Source organism: Lissotriton helveticus, chromosome 9 (assembly GCF_964261635.1).
Source record: "Lissotriton helveticus chromosome 9, aLisHel1.1, whole genome shotgun sequence".
Lineage (NCBI taxonomy): Eukaryota > Metazoa > Chordata > Amphibia > Caudata > Salamandridae > Lissotriton > Lissotriton helveticus.
In genome coordinates, this window is record NC_136070.1 from 784,730,332 (window position 1) to 784,752,231 (window position 21,900).

Consider the following 21,900-nt stretch of genomic DNA (forward strand, 5'->3'; position numbering starts at 1 on the left):
CCTGCCTGCAGCCCTTTCAGCTTCAAGCACCAAGAGCCTGCGTGTCAAAACCCGACGCCACTTCGACCCTGTGCACCCACTTCCTGTGGGTGAGGTAACTTTGCTCCGCCGGTGTCCCCACACTGGTGCACACCTCTAGGGTCTGTGTGTTAAGTTTTGTTCCTCTAGGTTCAGCGGAAGTGTCCTTAAACTTTAACTATTTGACTTTTACGCACCATTGGTTAACATTGGTGCATGCGTGCGCTTCCCGCACATCTCCCGAATCCCGAGGGCCATTCCCGACTTCAGCATTGCTTGTCCTGACTGCTCCCAGCGATTCCCTAGGCCCTAGGCCTAACCACTGTTCGAGTGGCCTCTCTTATACCACTTGTTTAGTATATGGTTCGAGTGGCCCCCTGCCCTCATCCATAATTGTGCAACTTTGTATGTTTAAACAGTGCTTTTGATTTAACGCTTGTGCCCCTTTATTCATAAAGAATACTGGGGATTGTTTTTAGTAATAAACACATATATTTTTATAATATATACTTGTGTGGTGTCCTTTCATTTGGTATTACAGGATTGTATGTGGTAAAACAGCTCGCTTAACACGACCTCTTAAGTTAAGCCTTTAGGCTGCTTAGTCCATGCTACCACTAGGATAGCTTGTCTAATAAGGTTGACTTACAACCAGACACCATAAGGGGATTGTTTGGTCAGGTAGTAGGTGGTTCCAGAATTGGAAACATCCCCTACCAGGCCAACTTCTCACAACTGGCATTCCTAAAACACCTTCAAGGTATAAATATACCTTCACTTGCTATGGCAAGGCACGGTGTGGTTCGGTTACCTACTTTCACGACATGGCTTGCCATAGCAAGTCCTGAAGAAAGTCAAGTCCAAAACTGACGCAATGACCAGACGCTGTCATCCTCCTCGCCGAGAATCCAGCTCCATTGTTTCTGACTTTCCTTGCAGGGTGATAGAGATCGAGTCCCAGGAAAGCAATACCAACCCCTCTCATTCTAAGGTATGAAGCTGATTAGAACCTAGAGAAAACTTTGGCAATTCTTGGCACAACTAAACTAAAAGCTAGACTTCAGTTAGGTACTCTGGGGTAGGATTACTTTATAAGCACCAGTTGAGTATTTTAGCCTGTATTATTTATGTATGTATTTTAATGAATATGTAAAAGCCACAAACCTTTCTATTACAATATTATTTTATATTACTGCTAACGCTGTACATATTCTATTTCACATTCTGTCTTACGATTGTAGCAGTTCATATCAGTTCTTGCATGAGAAATAAGACTGTTCAATAAACCCTTTTATTGAAACGCCCGTCTCACTATTTCTATGCAACTCTGTAGAAACGAAGCATGCACGATTGACTGAGTGAAATAGTTATCTATTGTTTCCACGACTCTGAAGATATTGTTCCGGTTCTAGGGGAAACAAAGTTGTCATGTTTATGCGGTTGTCAGAAACTAATTCCTTCTTGTTCCTTCAAGAAAGTTTCTAGTGACCTCTGAGTTTGCTGGCACTCACACAATTAAGTTTAATATACTCGATAGAGACACACTGACCTCAGTCCTATGTCAAATCTATAGTGTATGTTATTCCAATGCACAGAGCCTATTAGGGATATAGGAACTACACCACACAGTGGCCGTCAGGACTAACCTCCTGACAGAAGTGCTTCAGCCGGCGGCTACCTCTGTGGAGCCACTGCTGCCTCTCAATGAGGCAATTTCTGACGTTCTTTTGGGCACCTGGTCCAGGCCAAACACGGGGGCTCCTGTGGATAGGAACGTGACCCAAAGCCATCGCCTGGCCCCAGGCGACCCCATTTTCCTCTCCCAAAACCCCACCCCTGAGAGCTTGGTTGTCCAAGCCTCAACGTCCCAGAGCGCATTCCCTACCGCACCCCCTTGTAGGGAATCCAAGAGACTGGAACAATTTGTGAAGAAGATTCTTTCTTTCGCCAGTTCAGGGCTGCGGTCTGTGAACACCACATGCCTCTTGGGCCGTTACTCTCACTCTGTGTGGGATACGGTGGCGCAAGTACTGCCTCAGTGTCTGGAGGAGGCGCGGACAGTGCTCTCGATTCGATGTGGCTTTGACACCGCCGACTCGCGGCGCAGAGCAATTTCCACGACGGTGGCGCCTCACCGCCACACCTGGCTGAGGACTACTGGCCTCTCGGGGATGTCCAGAACACCCTGATGGACATGCCCTTTGATGCCATTCGCCTTTTTGGCAACAAGGCAGATAGTGCGTTGGAGTGTTTTAAGGACTCACAGGCTGAGGCCATATCCTTGGGCCTGTCGGCCACTCGCCCTCCTCTGCCTACTGCTTTTCGCTCCTTTCATGGCCACGGAAGGGGCGCCCCAACACGTTCGCTCCAGAGCCACAGGCTGGAGCAGCAACAGTCTCAGCACGGCCTCGGCGGTTCATGGGGCCAGTGGGCGGGTCAGTCCACTTCCACCCCGGCCACTACTGCCTCAAAACCTTCCAAGTCTGTTCTTTCAGGCCCATCAAACACCAGTGGGTGGCAAAATTCGCCATCACCTCCCGCGCTGGCGCACTAACACTTCGGACATGTGGGTTTTAGACAAAGTCCCTCCCCTTCGATACCACCCCTCCTGCCATGCCACCCTAGTACCACCGCATGTCGGGGGATCACTTGGCACTACTTCAACAGGAAGTCGCGGCCCTCTTGGCCAAGGGTGCCAACGAGCGCGTTCCTGCGCCAGAAGTAGGATGTGGTTGTTATTCCCACTACTTTCTGGTGCCCTAGAAGGACAAAGTCCTGCATCCTATCTTGGACCTCAGGGACGTCAATCGCTTCCTCCGAAGGAGAAGTTCAAGATGCTAACTCTGGCTCAGTTCTTGTCTGCTCTCGACCCTGGAGATTGGATGGTAACGTTGGACTTGCAGGACGCATATTTCCACATTCCCGTCCTAGCTCTCAACCGGCGTTACCTGAGGTTCATGGTAGGCCACGAGCATTTTCAGTTTACCGTGCTCCCCTTTGGCCTTACCAGCGCCCCTCAGGTGTCCACGAAAGTGATGGGGGTGGTCGCAGCTCATCTGCGCAGATCAGGCGTTCCATCTTCCCCTATCTCGACGACTGGCTGTTGAAGGCAGGCTTACCCCAGGCAGTCGTTTCCCACCTCCAGACTACGACCGACCTTGTGCATTTGCTGGGGTTCTCCATCAATGTCCTGAAGTCGCACCAGACACAGATTCGGGCTTATCATCCCAAACGGCGAGTCCAGGATGTTCAGGCTATGATTGCAATCTTTCGGCCTCTATCCTGGGTTTTGGTCAGGATGACCCTGAGGCTCCTGGGCCTCATGGTGTCCTGCATCCTGCTGGTCTGTTGCGTGGTAAGGGAATGCTCAAAGCAGAAATTTTTAGTTGTAAGGGTGGTTTATTAAAGTTTTTAGACAAGTCCCAGCAGGTATACAAAAACAAAAGAAGAAATCTAAGAAAATGACGATCCTGCACGTTGTTAGTGAATTATCTCTTCGCTCTTCGATGGTCGCGTTATCTCACGGACTTTCTGGTTTGGTGATAGGTGGGAGGGAAGGAAAAAGAAAAGATAATACAGCCTTAATATCAGGCTACTTCTTGGTTTTGAGGGAGGGGAAAGTGAGGGATCACCAGTAGGGCCGGACGGTGAGGGCAAGGGAAACCAGCACCAGGACAGGGATATGATCCGCTATGTAAAAGCACGGATACGCCCGTTTTATTGTCGGGGAGGAGTTGACTGCCCGCCGCCCTGAACCTCGAAGCCGATCACGCACCTGTTATAGTCACAAACCTCCTGGTCCGTGGCTGGGAAGTGCGCAGGGACAGCCTCCTGGCTCCAGGGTACTTGGCCCGAAATCGGTATCCGGTTCTTTAATCGCCGTCCTTCGGTTCTTCAGCTCTGCCTCTCTCAGGGTCCTTTCACCTGCATCTTCCTCGCGGTTCTCCTCATTCTCTTCCTGGTTGCAGCTCCACCTCTTTGAAGCAGGCGAATCTTTTCCCGTGTCGTCTTCAGGAGCGGGGCTTGACTGCAGGCTGGCTCCACTGTTAAAGGGCCAGAAGCCCGGGATATCCGACGTACCTGGATCGCAAACGGCATCCTCCATGTCCGGGAGCTGAAAACAAGCAGAGGGTTTTACACAAGGTGAGCCCCCCAAGAGTTCCACTGGTTTGGGAGGGGGCGAACCCTGACATGGTCACTCATACCAGATGGCATATGCAGGCTCTGCAGTGGGACCTGAAGTTCCAGTGGGTGCAGCATCAGGGGAACCTGTCAGAGTCCGTCCAGATCTCGGAGGGCACTGCACAACAGTTGCAGTGGTGGCTCATGAATCGACTTTGGGTCCAGGGCAGATCCCTCTCGCTTCTCCAAGCGGAGCACACAGTGGTGACGGACGCGTCCCTCCTTGGATGGATGGGATGGGGGGGACACGTGTGAGAGGCGGAGATCAGAGGCCTCTGGTCTCCTGCGTAGTCCAAGCTCCATATCAACCTTCTGGAGCTTCCGGCGATCTGACTTGCACTGAAGGCATTACTTCCCTCGGCCATGTGGTACTGCAACAAACAGGGTGGGATGGGGTCGTGGACCCTATGTCAGGAGGCTCTGCGCCTCTGGACATGGCTGGAACAGCAATGCATTTCCCTGGTGGTTCAACACCTGGCTGGTTCACTGAACGCCAGGGGGGATAAACTCAGCTGCAGGTACATGGTGGTTCACGAATGACGTCTTTACTCTGACCTGGCGCAAGGTCTCTTTCGACCGTCGGGGGAACCTTGGTTAGATCTATTTGCCACAGAAGAGAACGTGCAATGTCAGCAGTTCTGCGCATTGGAATTTCCAAGGCGGCACTCACTAGGCAACGCTTTTCGTCGCAAGTGTAGTTGCGGTCTGTTGCACGCCTTTCCACTTTTACCACTTCTACCCAGAGTGCTGTAGAAGATGTGGCGCAAGCAGGCCCAAGTAATTCTTGTGGCTCCGGACTGGGCTCGAAGAGTATGGTATCCCGAGCTATTCAGTGTGACCATTGATCCCTCGATACGACTGCCTCTTCGGGAGGTTCTTCTTTCTCAGCAGCAGGGGACGGTCCTTCACCCGAACCTGGCTCTTTGCATAGAGATTGAGCAGCTGCAGTGGATTCCTTTGACTTGCCTCCCGAAGTCTGTGATGTCATTCTGGCACCCAGGTGTCCCTCCACTAAGTTGGTATACGCCTGGAGGTCAAACAAATTTGTGGCATGGTGCACAGCAAAGGCTGTGGATCCCCTTTCTGCCCCTCTTTCAGAAGTTCTTCTGTTTCTTCTTTCTTTGGCCCAGCAGGGCTCTGCTCTGGGCACTATCAAGGGCTACCTTTCTGCTATTTCGGCCTTTCTCAGGCGCCCTGATCATCCCTCTCTTTTCAAGTCCCCTTTTGTAAATAGATTTCTCAAAGGCATTACTCACCTTTTCCCTCCTATTCCTTTCGTAATGCCACAGTGGGACTTTAATCTAGTTCTTACATATCTAATGTGCGCTCACTTTGAGCCTCTGCACAATTGTCCTCTTCGTTTACTGACCTTGAAGACTGCTTTCCTGGCTGGAGAGTGAGTGAGCTCTATGCTCTTTCTTGTAAGCCTCCTTTTCTATCTGTCCATCCGGACAAGGATGTGCTCAGGACACGTCGATCCTGTCTGCCAAAGGTTGTCACTGCATTTCACATCGGGCAGACCATCACTTTGCCCACCTTCTTCCTGCCCGCCGCATCCTTCTAGAGAGGAGGAGAGGCTCCACTGTCTGGACCCTAAACGTGCGCTCTCATTTTACTTGAACCGCACACAACAGTAGTGTACAGAACTGACGTCACGGTGCGAGGGCGGCGTCTAAGTAGCTGCTACGAAGCCATCTCGGCGACCACGACAGCAATGACGGACGCGAAGCTGCACGACGCCACCTTCCGACGCGCAGGGGTACTGCTAACGAAAACGTTCCGGATCCAGTCTGACTCCTGGGGCTAATTCTAAGGTAAGGAATCTATCACTACTAATGTTTCTTACAGATATATCGTAACCAAAGGTACGGAACTTGTTCTTCGGGGCTAAGAAAGGAAGGCAGTGTAAAAAGAGAACTATCTTACAATGGGTAGTTCTCTGCATAAAGATCTGCTACGCAATGGCCACAAATCACCCCTTTGAGGGCTTGTGTGCTCATTCTGCCAAAGCCAAGACTGTGACCAATGTGTTAGTTCACGGAGTCCCTGTCCTGGACATCTGTCAGCCAGCACCGTTGGTGTCCTTGCACTCGTTCACCAAACATTACTGTTTTGGATGGTCAGGTCTATCTTGATGGGCACTCTGTTCGGTCATGCAGGAGTTCCTGATTTAATCTGTTTTGCAGACCTACCTTTGGGGAGGTTTTGCTTGGCTTTCTACTCTAAGGTAAGGAATTTGTGGCTAGAAATCTCTATCTGATGAACAAGTTACTTACCTTTGGTAACAACGTATGTGTTAGCCACTCTATCAAGCTTCTATATTCTCTATCAATCCACCCATTCTCCTTGCTTCTTAGGGCCTTAGCAATACACACCAGTGTATCCCCTCTCTGCTCGTCTTTCAGAGGTTCTCCTCCTCTTCATTCCTTCTTTGACCCAGCCGGGCTCTGCTCTGGGCACTCTTAAAGGCTATCTTTCGGCCATTTCGGCCTTTCTTTGCCTTCCTGATCAGCCTTCTCTTTTCAAGTCCCCTATTGTAATGAGATCTCTTAAGGGCATTACTCACCTTTTTCCTCCTATTCCTTTGTAATGCCCCTGTGGGACTTAAATCTTGTCTTGACTTATCTTATGTGTGTTCCTTTTGAGCCACTACATAATTATACTCTCAGACTCTTGACTTTAAAGAATGCTTTTCTGGTTGCCATCACCTCTGCTCGGAGGGTGAGTGAGCTTCAGGCTCTGTCTTCTAAACCTCCTTTCCTTGCTGTCCATCCGGACAAGGTCGTCCTCCTAACAAGACCTTCTTTTCTTCCCAAAGTGGTACCTCTTTCCACATAGGACAGACCATCACTTTCCCCACCTTCTTCCCGACCTTCCTTATCGTTCTAACTCACTCCCTGTTTCTATCCAACTATGCAGTTCGTGACCATGGAGATACCCCTTGGGGGGTTATTCGGGCGCTTTATAAATCCTAAATCAAACCAAATCTTCTTAGAATAGGGTCTGTTGATTCCTACTTTATGAATGACTGATATGGGGTATTCGCTTTTGATTCCAAAAAAATCTGCTTGCAAAATGAAGCCAGAAACTAGCATCACACTGCCACATATATCACATTCATCAACTCGCATGAAATGTCAAAAGGGACACCCTGCTGTCCTACTTGGAAGTTTATTTTTCTATTTAGTTTGCATTGAAAAGTGAGTTCTGAACCTATTAAAGTTGCAATTTAAATTGACTAATACAATTATTCCTGTTTTACCAGTGAACAAAAACAAGAATTCTTCCCCACACTTACTGCCCTATGCTTTCCTTTGAACTAAAAATAGAATTACAAATTCAAGTGTTACCTGAGGCCATTTTAAATTTTGCATTGTTTCATTGCTTAACTTGATTCGGATGCGGTTTCCTTTAGTGCAGGCCGTCTGATGTGTGACGAATCATGTATTCTGACACAAAAAGTGTGAGACTTGCAGTTGGAAAATACAACTTAATTGAATAGTTTTTAGCTCCGAAATTTCAATAGCAAATTACAATTGTGCACTAAAAATGTACGGACGTTTACCTGACCATTGCCTGACAAATGCTTTGTTAGTGGGGTGCTCAATGGCTTACTTGAGTGCGTACAAGACATCTTAATCAGCTGTCTCTTATTAGTTTAGGTGGGCATTTGTATAAGGGGTGATGTTAGACAGTGAGTATCTGTAGCAGAGTATGGAGCAATACGTGTTGCTTGTTTACAAAACTGCTGCCTTTGCATTGTGCTTGATTTACCAGTTGAAGTTCTAGAGTCGTCAAAGTGTGGCTTCATGGCACTGGTACGGGTTTGTAAGAGATTTCTTTTTCATCTCTTCCAAGCTGATCAGATTGGTTTCTTCCCAAAGGTTTTGATCAGTATGGTCTATCTACCTGACACAATGCCAGCATCCTTCCAGTCCACCTATACTCCGGTCGAATCAGCTGGCACAGAAGCACAGATCAAACATCTCTCCCGTCTCATGGCTACCCAGATGACCGCTGCAGGCATTGGCCCAGGTATTATCATGGAGAGTGATGAATTCTTGCTTATTCAATGACATGCTCTTTTTCAAGTATTAAGTAACAAATCATTTAGAGGTTTTGAAATTGGGGATGATCCAGACTATTTAATTGTGGTGTTGCCTGTTTGAATATCCAGTTTCAGTATCCTATTTGCAGATTAAAATAACAAGAACTGTTTTTTCAGTGTTGACTGACCAATCGTTCTAGCTTGAACACCTAAAAGTTCACTTTTCAACAGTACCCCTCCCCACTGCATTTCTCTCACATTTATACACATCTCCAAAGGATCCCTTTAGCCACGTATCTTTCTGCTGCAGCATACCAGCATCACATGCCCTCTTATGCATGATCTAAAGTTTCTCCTCCCTACCCCAGTGCACCAAGCATGCCCGACACAAAAAGGATCCACTGACCCGTTAAATATCCTCCTCATACACGGTTGTTTCCAGCAGCCCTTCCCTACCTCAGAGTCCAGTGTCATCAGAACACATGGATGCTGAGCATTCAGAGCTGCAAAACACTCATTGCTGCACAGCAATCCATTGCCACCAAGACCCTCTTGCAACTGGCATGACCTTTCTCAGAGCTCCCTGTTCCCCATATAATTTCTCTTACAGGGGATCCTCATCAAAGTCATAAGCACAAGAATTCCCGCCCATGCGCGGGACCCCGGAAAACATATGTGAACAAACATATATGCGAACACACATATATGTAGCTCTAAACACACACACACATATATGTGTATATATATATATATATATATATATATATATATATATATATATATATATATATATATATATATATATATATATATATAAAATTAAAACTCCTTCTCGCAGTTGCTTTCCCTCTGTGCTCTAAAATGGAGTACGGACCACAGTTGCGTGCAGCTTCAAATTTTTAGAGAAAGGTTTACTCCGATACGCGTCTTTACTTGTTGCTTTGTTGCTGGAATTAAACGTATGGTAACAAGTCCCTACGAGTGCGATTCTTTCCTGGCGGAAGCCGAGGTGGAGAGGAAGTGGAGCTGGTACATTGATGCGGGTGCACCCCCGCATGTATTCGCACCTGCCTGCGAGTGCGCTGAATTGTTTGGTGCTGCTGTGGAGCGAATATATATATATATATATATATATATATATATATATATATATATATATATATATATATATATATACGCACACACACACACACACACACACACACACACACACACACACACATATATATATATATATATATATATATATATGTATATACATATACATATATATATATCAACAAACCGTCCCTCTGAAAGAAGGACGCAGAGGCCAAGGGGATTTCAGGGCAACAGCTGGTTTTATTCCTCACTTCTGCAATGGCGGCGAATGCATTTCGGCATTTATTGCCTTCTTCAGCGCCCAACATAGCAGCATGTCCTGTCACGCAATGCTCCTTCCTGCTTAAATCATTGTTCCAGCACCAAACGCTCCTCCCCCTAATGCAGTCGGCACATCCTGCTGGAGTTCGTTACAATGCCGGACTCCAACTCCCAGAAGGCACTGTACCGGCACAATTGGGTCGATGGCGTGGGGGAGTGAGGCAGACAGTAGGTCCCGGCTGGCTATCAGGTAGGTGGTGATAGGTTCAATGCCCTGAAGTGAGAAAAGGTCACCAGCCGCAGTCCTTGGTCCCCTTTGTACCGCTGCAGCCAGAACAACCCAGGCAAGTTGATGGGTCGGGGCAGCCAATGCGGGCTATATCGCTCCTCCAAAGTAGAATACCTTGCTTTTCCCATCAGTGGCCTGTGTCATCTGGCGGTCGTCGGAGATTATCGATTCCTCGATGCAGTTATGAAGCTGCAAGCAGCTTGGGCGCCAGTTTGCACTCCGAGACTCCTTAGCGCAGCGGGGCCATCCGTACTGTGTCTCTGGCGGGCACAGAAAATATCAACAAACCGTCCCTCTGAAAGAAGGACGCAGAGGCCAAGGGGATTTCAGGGCAACAGCTGGTTTTATTCCTCACTTCTGCAATGGCGGCGAATGCATTTCGGCATTTATTGCCTTCTTCAGCGCCCAACATAGCAGCATGTCCTGTCACGCAATGCTCCTTCCTGCTTAAATCATTGTTCCAGCACCAAACGCTCCTCCCCCTAATGCAGTCGGCACATCCTGCTGGAGTTCGTTACAATGCCGGACTCCAACTCCCAGAAGGCACTGTACCGGCACAATTGGGTCGATGGCGTGGGGGAGTGAGGCAGACAGTAGGTCCCGGCTGGCTATCAGGTAGGTGGTGATAGGTTCAATGCCCTGAAGTGAGAAAAGGTCACCAGCCGCAGTCCTTGGTCCCCTTTGTACCGCTGCAGCCAGAACAACCCAGGCAAGTTGATGGGTCGGGGCAGCCAATGCGGGCTATATCGCTCCTCCAAAGTAGAATACCTTGCTTTTCCCATCAGTGGCCTGTGTCATCTGGCGGTCGTCGGAGATTATCGATTCCTCGATGCAGTTATGAAGCTGCAAGCAGCTTGGGCGCCAGTTTGCACTCCGAGACTCCTTAGCGCAGCGGGGCCATCCGTACTGTGTCTCTGGCGGGCACAGAAAATATCAACAAACCGTCCCTCTGAAAGAAGGACGCAGAGGCCAAGGGGATTTCAGGGCAACAGCTGGTTTTATTCCTCACTTCTGCAATGGCGGCGAATGCATTTCGGCATTTGCCTTCTTCAGCGCCCAACATAGCAGCATGTCCTGTCACGCAATGCTCCTTCCTGCTTAAATCATTGTTCCAGCACCAAACGCTCCTCCCCCTAATGCAGTCGGCACATCCTGCTGGAGTTCGTTACAATGCCGGACTCCAACTCCCAGAAGGGGTTATTGTTGTTGTTATTAGTACTTCTAGAGCGCAACATTCATCCTAACAGGATATCACGGCGCTAAGATTGAACAATATGCTGTGAGCAATTACCAGAGGCTAATGTTTATTCTATTTCAGGGAACAGCACAGTCTTTAGTTTTTCTCTGAAGGTAAGATAACACTCAGTGAGCCTTAGATCTATTGTCAGATCATTCCAAATGTTGGCGGCTAAATGCGAAAAAGCCCGCCCGCCCATTCTGGCTCTTTTTACTCGTGTAGTGGCTGCTTTAGCTGTAGATTGTGAACGTAAGTTCCGAGCCGGTGCATAAAACTTGATTCTTTTTTGTAGGATATTAGGACCAGTTTTATGCAGAGTTCCCATAGTCCAACCTACTTATTAGTAGTGACTGGACTAATATCTGTCTACATTCGATAGGGATCCATGAAAAAACTCGTTTTAGCATTTTTAATATTGCAAAGCCCTTGCCACAAATTGTGGTGACATGATGTTTCATAGACAAAGTGCTGTCGATATGAACTCCCAGATTTCTAGCAGTCAGGGTTGGATTAGGTGGAGTGCCGAGAGTATTAAGCCACCAGGTGTTATCCCAGAGCTGTTGGGATCCGCCGAACAAGAGGATTTCTGATTTGTCGGTGTTTAATTTCAGATAATGGCTGTGCATCCAATTGGATAGCTCTGAGAGACAGTTATGCAGCCTGTTTTTGGCGCCCTCTTCGCCATCGAGGGTTACCATCAGTTGCGTATCATCTACGTATGAGAAAATATTGATTCCCCATTTTTTGCCAATAGACGCAAGGGAGGATACGTAGACATTAAATAATGTCGGGCTTAATGATGCCCCCTGTGGGACCCCGTATTTGATCTTCAGTGGGGTGGAGGTAAAATTACCTAAGCAGACGGATTGAAATCTGTCCGATAAAGATTCCAGCCAATTCAAGGCTTTGTCTTGTATTCCTTTAGCGGCCAGCATTTCTATTAAAAGATTGTGGGATACGGTGTCAAACGCCGCTGATAAGTCTAGTAATATCAGGGCAACCGATTTTGCTTGATCAATCTGGGTTCTAATATCGTCCATCACAGCTAGGAGCGTTGTCTCAGTGCTATTGTTGGATCTAAAGGCCGTTTGAGAAACGTTAAGCAGATTATTAGTTTCCAAGAAATTTGACAGCTGTTTATTTACTAATTTTTCTAAGACCTTTGATAGGTATGGCAGCTGTGAGATGGGGCGATAGTTGGCCGGGTTATTTATATCCGCCCCAGCTTTTTTTAATAGTGGTATTACTATTGCATTTTTCCAGACTTTTGGAAATTCGGCTCGATCCAGAGACAGATTGAGAGCTTGCGTTACTGCTGGACAAATTATGGGAGTGAGTTGAGAAAAAAATGTGATGTGGACATACGTCCAATGGGGATCCTGATTTAATTTCTAGCATTGCCTTGCTAACTTCTTCTTCAGAAAAAGGGCCGAAAGTGGAGCAACTAGCCAGCAAAGTAGGGTCTGAGTGATACTCTGCTTGTTCCTGATTATTATTTGAAAATGAAGCATACATTTTATCGATTTTTTCCACTGAAAAAATCGCTTATTTTAGTGCAGTTCTCCTGTGAGGGAGTCAGATTTGAAGTGAGGCTAGGGGGGGGGGTACAAAGTTCTTTTACTATTTTAAAGAGCTCCTTAGAGGAGTTTCTATTGTCTAGTATTCTTTGCGAAAGATAATCTTTTTTTGCTTTCCTTATAGCTGCATTGTACATTTTCAGCTTCTTTTTTATAAGCAAGTCTGTCCTCAAGAGTTTTACTTAATCTCCATTTATGTTCCAATGTGGTACATTTTCTTTTAGCAACCTTTAGATCTGGACCATACCATTTCTCAGAAATTTTTCGTTTGGGTCGATCTTTTATGCGGAACGTTGAACAGTGATCCAACGCGTTCCCAATATTATCTAGTAGTTGATGGATTTCTTGCTCACTAGAGGTTCCTAAGATAGTGTTATGATGAAAATATTTTTGAAATTTATCCACAGAAATTTTTTTCCAACATCTTATTTTAGTTGTAGACTGAACAGTTGTTCTTATATTCTTTGTGGGCAGGGTGAAGTTAAATTCAATCCTATGATGATCAGTCCAGGTCAAAGGTTTTATATCTGTAATAGTGATGTTTGCTATATTAGAAAAAATAAGGTCCAACATATGTCCGGCTCTGTGTGTGGGTTGTACAATTTTCTGTGTGAGTGCATGATTTCCATATCAGCTGCCAGATGTTTAGTTAGTGGATTATCATGCAAATCATAGTGGACATTAAAGTCTCCGAGGACTAGAATATTTTTATGTTTGAGACAGACAGGGAGAATTTGTTCAAGGAGTTGGGTACTAAAAACTGCCGTGCTCCCCGGAGGGTTATAGATAATTGCGCCACCCAACATCGCCTGAGTGTTTATAGAAAAAGAGAAGATCAGGACTTCATGTTTACCCACTTGAGTGGCTGCTTCTTGGTGACAGATAAAAGTGTCTTTAAATATCATAGCCACCCCACCTCCCCTCTTATTCGATCGATTCAGGTTTGTAATTTTATACCCTATAGGGAGTGCTGCTGCAATGTCAGGGGTACTGTGCTTGCCAAGCCAAGTCTCCGTGAGGAAAGCTAAATCTGGTTTGATCTCCTGTAACATGTCCCATATTTCTATAGAGTGTTTAGGAAAGGACCTTGCATTAAGATGAATGCAAGAAAAATCGAGAGTAGGGGCTTTTTCGAATGTTGGACGGTCTATGTAATTACCATCCCATCTACATGTCCGGCAGCCGAAGGGGCCCATGGTGCTTAAGGATCCTACTTTAGCACACTGGGAATGACCCAGTGAAGCGGTTGTATTAAGATTAAGAAGTTCCCCTCTAGAATATACCAGTGCGGAAATACCAGATTTGCCAATTGTTGGTGAAACAGGGGTTGTGGCCCCTGGTCCCGGCCCGTCGCGGACGGGCTCGCCTTTGGCGAGCCTTCGGCATGCCACTGGCGTGCCCGCTGCGCTCGTCCGCTGCGCTTCCTAGGTGGGGGGACCATTTTATGCCGTCGAGGGCGGGAGGGGCCGAGCACTAGTCTGCTCGCCCTGATCCTCACCTAAGATGGCGGATGGTGGTCAGGACCCCAGGCAGCGGCGATCGGCTGCGAAGGGGGTTAGCGGGTAAGGCAAAGCAAATGCAAGACCGCGGTTCAGTGCCCGTTAGTACAAACAATTTTTGCACAAATGATAAAATACAAAATGATAACGAAGGTCTTTTGTTAAAAGGGCAAAGTGAGTGCCACAAAATATTCTCACAAGTTTAAAATCACAATAGACACTTGCCTAAACACACGCAGCTTTCCGCCTCAAGATATATGTGTGTGTGTGTGTATATATATATATATATATATATATATATATATATATATATATATATATTTCTCCAGTATTAGGGGTGTCTTTCATAGATTCACATGCTTGAATATCCCCCGTCGTCGAAGTGGGAGTCCCACGGTACATAAAATAGCAGTATATATGCATGTATACATGAAAAATATAACTAATAAAAATATACATACATATAGTGCAGTAAATTGTAAATTCCAAAAGTACCATAGAACACAATAGGCCCATTGAAAAGCCTAAGGGAGAACTCACTTTAGTAGCATATCAGAGTCATTATGTGTTGGATCACATTCCAGCCAATCAGGCTGTAGCCTCCTCTAGAACCTTCTCCTCAGAAGCCCAAGTCCTCAGATTTTCTACCGCACGTCGTGTGAAGGGAGTCTCCCTGAGCTCTGCTCAGTTTTCTTCAACTTTACCTGTTTTTTCTTCAAGAAAATGTCTTCAAACAAGAAATCTCTGTTTAAAGCCTGCCCTTCATGTGGTAAACTGCGCCTTTTCCACGAGGATCCACACAGTAAATGCATTTACTGTCTCTACCCAGACCATGAGGTGAAAAACTGTAAGTACTGTCGTACTTTCCCTCCTAAGACTCTGAGAGATAGAGAGGCCCGTCTCCTTCTGTGGCTACAGAAGTTGAGAACTTCGGAGTCTGTGGTTTCTGATGTGGAGAGCCTGTCATCTTTTGCTTCAAAGTCCTCTCAGAAGCGTGGGTCTGAGACCGAGGCTCCTTCTCCTTTTCTCAAGAAGAGTAGACTGTTGGAGTCCTCTAAGATTGTCTCCCCACAGGATTCGCTTCAGGGCACGTCTACGGGACCTGGTTCTCTGACGTCTGCGCCCAAAGCCTTACCTACCAGTAAGAAATCTGGTTTTGGCTCGTCGACGGGCTCGTCGTCGCGCCCGTCGACGTCTTCAGCGTCGACGAAATCCATTTCTACCACCTCCACGTCGACGACGACATGTTCCATGTCCACCGGCGCTACGTCGACGACGACCACCTCGTCGACGACGACCTCGAAGGTGAGACCCATCTCTTCAGTGGTGAAGATCTCGTCGACGACCGGCAAGGATAGACCGTCGACGACGAAGCCGTCGACGCATACACCGTCGACGAAAACCAAGCCTCCACTCAGCGCCCCGTCGACGACGAAGCCGTCGACGCACCCTTCGTCGGCGCATCCATCGTCGACGAAGACCAAGCCTCCACCCAGCACCCCGTCGACGGGCCCGTCGACGGTGCCCCCGTCGACGACGTCTTTGTCGGCCAGCATTACTTCATCGACGGCCTCGTCGACGACTCTCACACCGTCGACGCCTTCGCCGTCGACGGCGAAAGCTCCACTCTCGTCGGCGAACAAAGCCCCGCTCCCGTCGACGGGCTCGTCGACGGGCAAGGAATCCTCGTCGACTAAGAAAATCCCGTCCAAATCGCCTCAGGGCGTTGCTGACGGTGCCGCATTTACGCCAACGGGCTCGTTGGCGTCGCACCAACCTCTACCGAAGACGGCTTCCATCTACACAGTGGTTACTGCTTCTTCTTTGCGGACCATACCACTCATCCAACTGAGTCCTGTGAGGAGTGGTGCTCGTCTTCCAGACAAATTATTCCAGTCTGCTGGGGAAGAATCCGGAAACGATTCGGAAGTGGAAGGATTATTTAAACAGGCAACAAGTCCTTCGGATTTGAACATTAAGTGCCAGGAATATAGTGACGAGGGTGAGGTGTTGGACAATGTCGAAGATGGGACTGAATTGTTTCCTGTTGATACGTCCGAACCGGTGCCTTCAGAGCCTGTTACCCAGATACCTCTGTCCTTGGTGATGAACCTTCAGCACATGCTGGATGATTATAACCGCAGGTTTCCTTCTTCTACTCCTGCTTCTCCAGCACCACTGCCTCCTCCGCAGCCTCAACCGCACCTTCCTCAGGCACCTACACCAGTTTCACCGGCTTCACCGGATGGTACTCGCCCTGACACTGGAGATGAGGATCCGGATCCTCACAACACAGATGACGACGACAATGACGCCGACATGGCTGAGTGGGACGATTATAGGGCTCAAACACCTTCCACTCCGCCCACCTCACCTCTACATTCGCCCCCAGTGGACATGGCACATTTCCACAATTTGATGATCCGGGCTACAAAACGGTTTCATCTCAAAGTCGAACAACAACAGCACGAAAGTGATTGCTTTCTATACGACTTTAAAGACATCTCACAGAGGCAATCCCACACTATTCCGATCGTGGAATATATTTGGAAGGAAGGCCTTAAATTGATGGAACGTCCCAATTCTGTTCCTGCGGTCTTACCCAGATTAGACAGGAAATACAAGGCGCCGGCGTCTTCTCCGGCCTGCTTAGTGTCTCAACCGAAGGCAGATTCGGTAATTACTCAGGCTGCGCAAAAAAGATCGCGCAATCCTGCTACGCCACTCACGTCTCCTCCTGATCAGGAAGGCCGCAAATTGGATTCCATTGGAAAAAAATTCACGACCATGGCGGCTACTACAGTGAGGGCGGCGAACACTCTGGCTATACTGGGCCGTTATGACCGCCAGATGTGGTCCGAGATTGCTGCATTGATTCCTCAGCTGCCTGAGGCAATCCGGTCAGAAGCACAAGCTATTATCCACGAGGGAGAGTTGATTTCTTCCGAAATCATTGAGTGTGCACTCGATATTTCCTCCACGGGATTTCGACAATTGGCGGGGGCTGCAGTCTTGAGGCGTCAAGGCTGGCTGCGCTCTACCACTTTCCGTCCTGAAGTACAGGCAAGAGTCCTAGATTTACCTTATGACGGACAATTATTGTTTGGCAAACATGTGGATGATGCCCTTGAGGCAATAAAAAAGGACACTGACACTGCAAAATCCCTGGCGAGCCTACAATACAAGAAACGGCCTTTTCGGGGTGCACGGGGTAGAGGCGGAGGCTCCTCTACTTTTCGTGGCTCAAGTCAATATCGTTCATTCAGCACCTACAACGATAACAGACAGCGGGGTGCCTATCAATCTCAAACCCGACAATCCACCTCCAGGCCTTACCAAAGGAAATCCACTTATAGAGGTGGATCAAACACCAAAAAGCAGTGACTGCCTCAGACCCTTCCTTTTGCCGACCGTACATCTTGGAGGTCGCATCTCGAAATACTTTTACAAATGGTCTACAATCACCTCCGACCAATGGGTCCTGGACGTTATATCCAAAGGACATACCCTGGAATTCACCAAATTTCCACCCAATCATCCACCTTCGGGGCCACCACCCCCTCATTTCAAGGACCTTCTGGCCCAGGTGAATTTAATGATCAAAAAAGGAGCCATCGAACTAGTGCCGCAAGGTCAACGCGGCAAGGGGTTCTATTCCCGCTTTTTCTTGGTCAAGAAGAAATCGGGGGAATGGCGTCCAATATTGGATCTACGAGCTCTAAACAAATTTCTAATTTCAAAAACATTTCAGATGTTAACCCTGCTCCAAATTCTGAATTTTCTCAATCCAAGCGAGTTCTATTCCACAATCGACCTTCAGGACGCTTACTTCCATGTGCCAATCCACCCCAGACACAGGAAGTATCTCCGCTTCACGGTCGGACAGCTACACTTCCAATTCAAAGTCCTGCCATTCGGCCTCCGCTCGGCACCAAGGGTTTTTACCAAGATCTTGGCCCCTGTAGCTGCCTTCCTACGTCTCCAAGGTATCCAATTTTACCCATACCTGGACGACTGCCTCATCAAGGCAAGCACTTTTCACCAGACGGAGCAGCACACTCAAGTTTGCGTCTCCCTTTTCCACGCCTTGGGGCTTTCAATCAATTGCCAGAAGTCACATTTTCAACCTTCGCAACGGAGAAATTTTCTCGGAGCCTTGCTAGATTCTCGGCAGGGAAAAGTGTACGTTTCCCAGGAAAGACAGGACCGCATGTTAATGATGGTGCGCTCCCTCCAATCAAAACTGTCCGTTTCTGTCCGAATGTTCAAATCATTCCTTGGCATGGCATCCTCGTGCATCCACCTCATTCCAAATTGCAGATTGCACATGAGGACTCTCCAGGAGGAACTGGACAGGCAGTGGAAACAGGTGTCGGGGTCCTTCGAGGACAAGGTCCTTTTAACACCTCGCATACAGAAAGCGCTGGAGTGGTGGGCTCACCCTCCACACATATCTGCAGGCCGTTCATTCCAGGACGAACCCCCAACTCTGACGCTTACAACAGACGCGTCTCTCGAAGGCTGGGGAGCGCATCTCGACGGCATGTCTGTGAAAGGGAAGTGGACAGCAATCCAACGAACTTGGCACATCAATCGTCTGGAACTCTTGGCGATTTTCTTAGCCCTCAAATCTTTCCAGAGGTTAGTGCGGGGACACACTTTGCTGGTGAGGACGGACAACACCACCAGCATGCACTACCTCAACAAGCAGGGCGGCACGAGGTCTCTTCCACTTTCTCAACTAGCACAAGAAATATGGGATTGGGCGATCCAACGTCAAATTCATCTCACAGCCATTCACGTGCCAGGCGTGGCCAATGTTCTGGCGGATTCACTCAGCCGAGCGTCATCAGACAATCACGAGTGGGAACTCAATCAGCCCACGGTCGAGTACATCTTCCGGCGGTGGGGCCAGCCACGGATGGATCTTTTCGCGACTGCTGTCAACAAGAAATGCCCACGCTTTGCAAGTCGGCATCCCCACAGAGAGTCGAGCGGGAATGCATTTTCGATCGATTGGTCGAACGATTTCATCTATGCTTTCCCTCCACTTCCTCTGATCCCTCGGTTGTTACACAGGATGAGGTTCCAACCTTGTCGCATCATCCTGATCGCACCCAAGTGGCCGAGACGTCCATGGTTCACGGACCTGCTCCTCTTCTCGCAGTCCGATCCGTTGCCACTCCATCCTCTGCCGCACCTCCTCACGATGCAGCAGGGACAAATTTGTCATCCGGATCCAGCATACCTTCAACTCCATGCCTGGAACCTGAGTACAATGAATTTGCACGGTTGACTATTGACAAGGACTGCAGGGAGGTGTTAGCGCGGGCTCGCGCTCCCTCCACCATAAAAACGTACCAACTCAAGTGGAAACGTTTCTGTGTCTGGTGCCGCACCAAGGATTTGGACCCAATGACTGCAAAACCTGAACAAATTTTACCTTTCTTTTTATCCCTGGCAAAATCAGGTCTGTCCCACTCAACTCTTAAAGTGTTTCTGGCGGCGATTTCCCGTTTCCGCCATGATGGTTCCACATCTTTATGTTCTTCAAGGATCATTAAACAATTTTACAAGGGCCTTTTTAGGATGTTTCCACCTATCCGTCGCCCTCCGCCTGCCTGGCGTTTGAATTTGGTCTTGTCTCAATTACTTCTACCACCATTTGAACCTATTCACTCGGCAACTCTTAAATTTCTCACGTGGAAAGTTGCTCTTTTACTCGCCTTAACGTCCTCAAGACGTGTCAGTGACATCCAGGCGTTTACCATACAGCCTCCTTTCTTAAAATTCTCCAAAGAGGCTGTGACATTACGAACTAATCCTAAGTTCATCCCGAAGGTTCCCAGTGACTTTCATCTCAACGAACCTGTAATTCTGAAAACTTTCTTTCCTGCTCCGCAAACTCCAGCTGAGCGGTCATTGCATTCATTAGATTTGAAACGTTGTCTCAAATTCTACATTCAACGAACTGCACCTATCAGAAAATCTGATCAATTGTTTGTGGCATATGGTCCAACTTGCAAAGGACAACCTGTTACCAAGCAGACTATAACCAGGTGGATCTCCTCTACCATATCCTTCTGCCACCAACGGGCTGGAAAGCCCCTTCCTGCTCCTGTTCGAGCTCATTCAACTAGAGCAGTGTCTACTTCGGCTGCCCTTTTTGCGGGGGTACCCTTACGCCAGATCTGCAGAGCTGCTACTTGGTCGAGCAGCCATACTTTTACTAAGCACTACTGCCTGCAATCAACAGACGCCGCGGATGCGGCAGTGGGTCAAGCGGTGCTGCGGAATCTTTTCCAGTAAAGGTGAGCCTCTGTTGCTACCCACCTCCAGTCATAAAGGTTTTGTTTTCTAGTAATAATGTTTTGGTATTTCTTGTTTATTACCATATATATTTACCTTCTTTGCTTGATGTATTACCTTTATGACTTATGTGATCATTTACTGCTTTCTACTCTATTCAAGCATGTGAATCTATGAAAGACACCCCTAATACTGGAGAAGAACTATAGTTACTTACCTGTAAACTGTGGTTCTCCAGTATTGGTGTCTTTCATAGATTCACATGCGACCCTCCCATCCTCCCCTCAGAGGCTCTCTTCTCCTCAGGCACTTTTACTTACTCTGTGCTACGAAAATCTGAGGACTTGGGCTTCTGAGGAGAAGGTTCTAGAGGAGGCTACAGCCTGATTGGCTGGAATGTGATCCAACACATAATGACTCTGATATGCTACTAAAGTGAGTTCTCCCTTAGGCTTTTCAATGGGCCTATTGTGTTCTATGGTACTTTTGGAATTTACAATTTACTGCACTATATGTATGTATATTTTTATTAGTTATATTTTTCATGTATACATGCATATATACTGCTATTTTATGTACCGTGGGACTCCCACTTCGACGACGGGGGATATTCAAGCATGTGAATCTATGAAAGACACCAATACTGGAGAACCACAGTTTACAGGTAAGTAACTATAGTTCATATATATATATATGGGTCAATTTCTGCTGAAAACGGTTCTGACCACAGAAAAGTCACGGACCACCACGCAGCTCATCGAGTGTTTACAGAGGAAGTTTATTATCCATCTCAGGTCAGGATAGGCACGACGCGTTTCGGGCAGGAACTGCCCTTGATCACATAGCGGACATGCAGTAGTGGACACTTTAAATAATGCACACACTCTTTTTTCTCATTTGTGATTTCACCACGTGACCTAGTGATGGACAGTGAAAACATACTATGAATGTTAAGTGCTGAAGTTAACTGGGTATCTAGCACGCCAGCTTAGTAACAAACATGATAAACATATTTTTGTTTATATTTTGCAACAACATCTATACATTATTTCCGCTTAAATGCGTGAAGTTGTGTGATAATGGATTAGCTGTCTCAGAACGAATCATTTTTAAATAGCATGTTATATGCACTAAATAAATACCGTATTTTCCGGCGTATAAGACGACCGGGTGTATAAGACGACCCCCTACTTTGCTTGATAAAATGTAGGTTTTGTGCTATACTCGCCGTATAAGACTACCCCCACTTCCAGAGCAGTCCAACGCAGTCCTGCATAGTTGGCTCGTACTTTGTACGCTTTTGTAACCTGCACACTTATCACTTTTTTCTCCAGGAATGTACCGATTGCTACCTCATGTATTTTGGTTGCTCACTATTG

The 21,900-nt window shown here is 47.5% G+C and overlaps 1 protein-coding gene across 3 annotated transcripts in view; it reads left to right on the forward strand.

Moving 5' to 3' along the window:
• Nucleotides 1-21,900, forward strand: part of SYMPK (symplekin scaffold protein) — a 1,116,254-nt gene that overhangs the window by 285,800 nt on the left and 808,554 nt on the right. For all 3 annotated transcript variants that reach the window (XM_078660908.1, XM_078660909.1, XM_078660907.1), the window contains one exon: nucleotides 8,085-8,235. In XM_078660908.1, coding sequence (XP_078517034.1) covers nucleotides 8,085-8,235 — 151 coding nt within the window. The remainder of the gene's footprint in view (nucleotides 1-8,084; nucleotides 8,236-21,900) is intronic.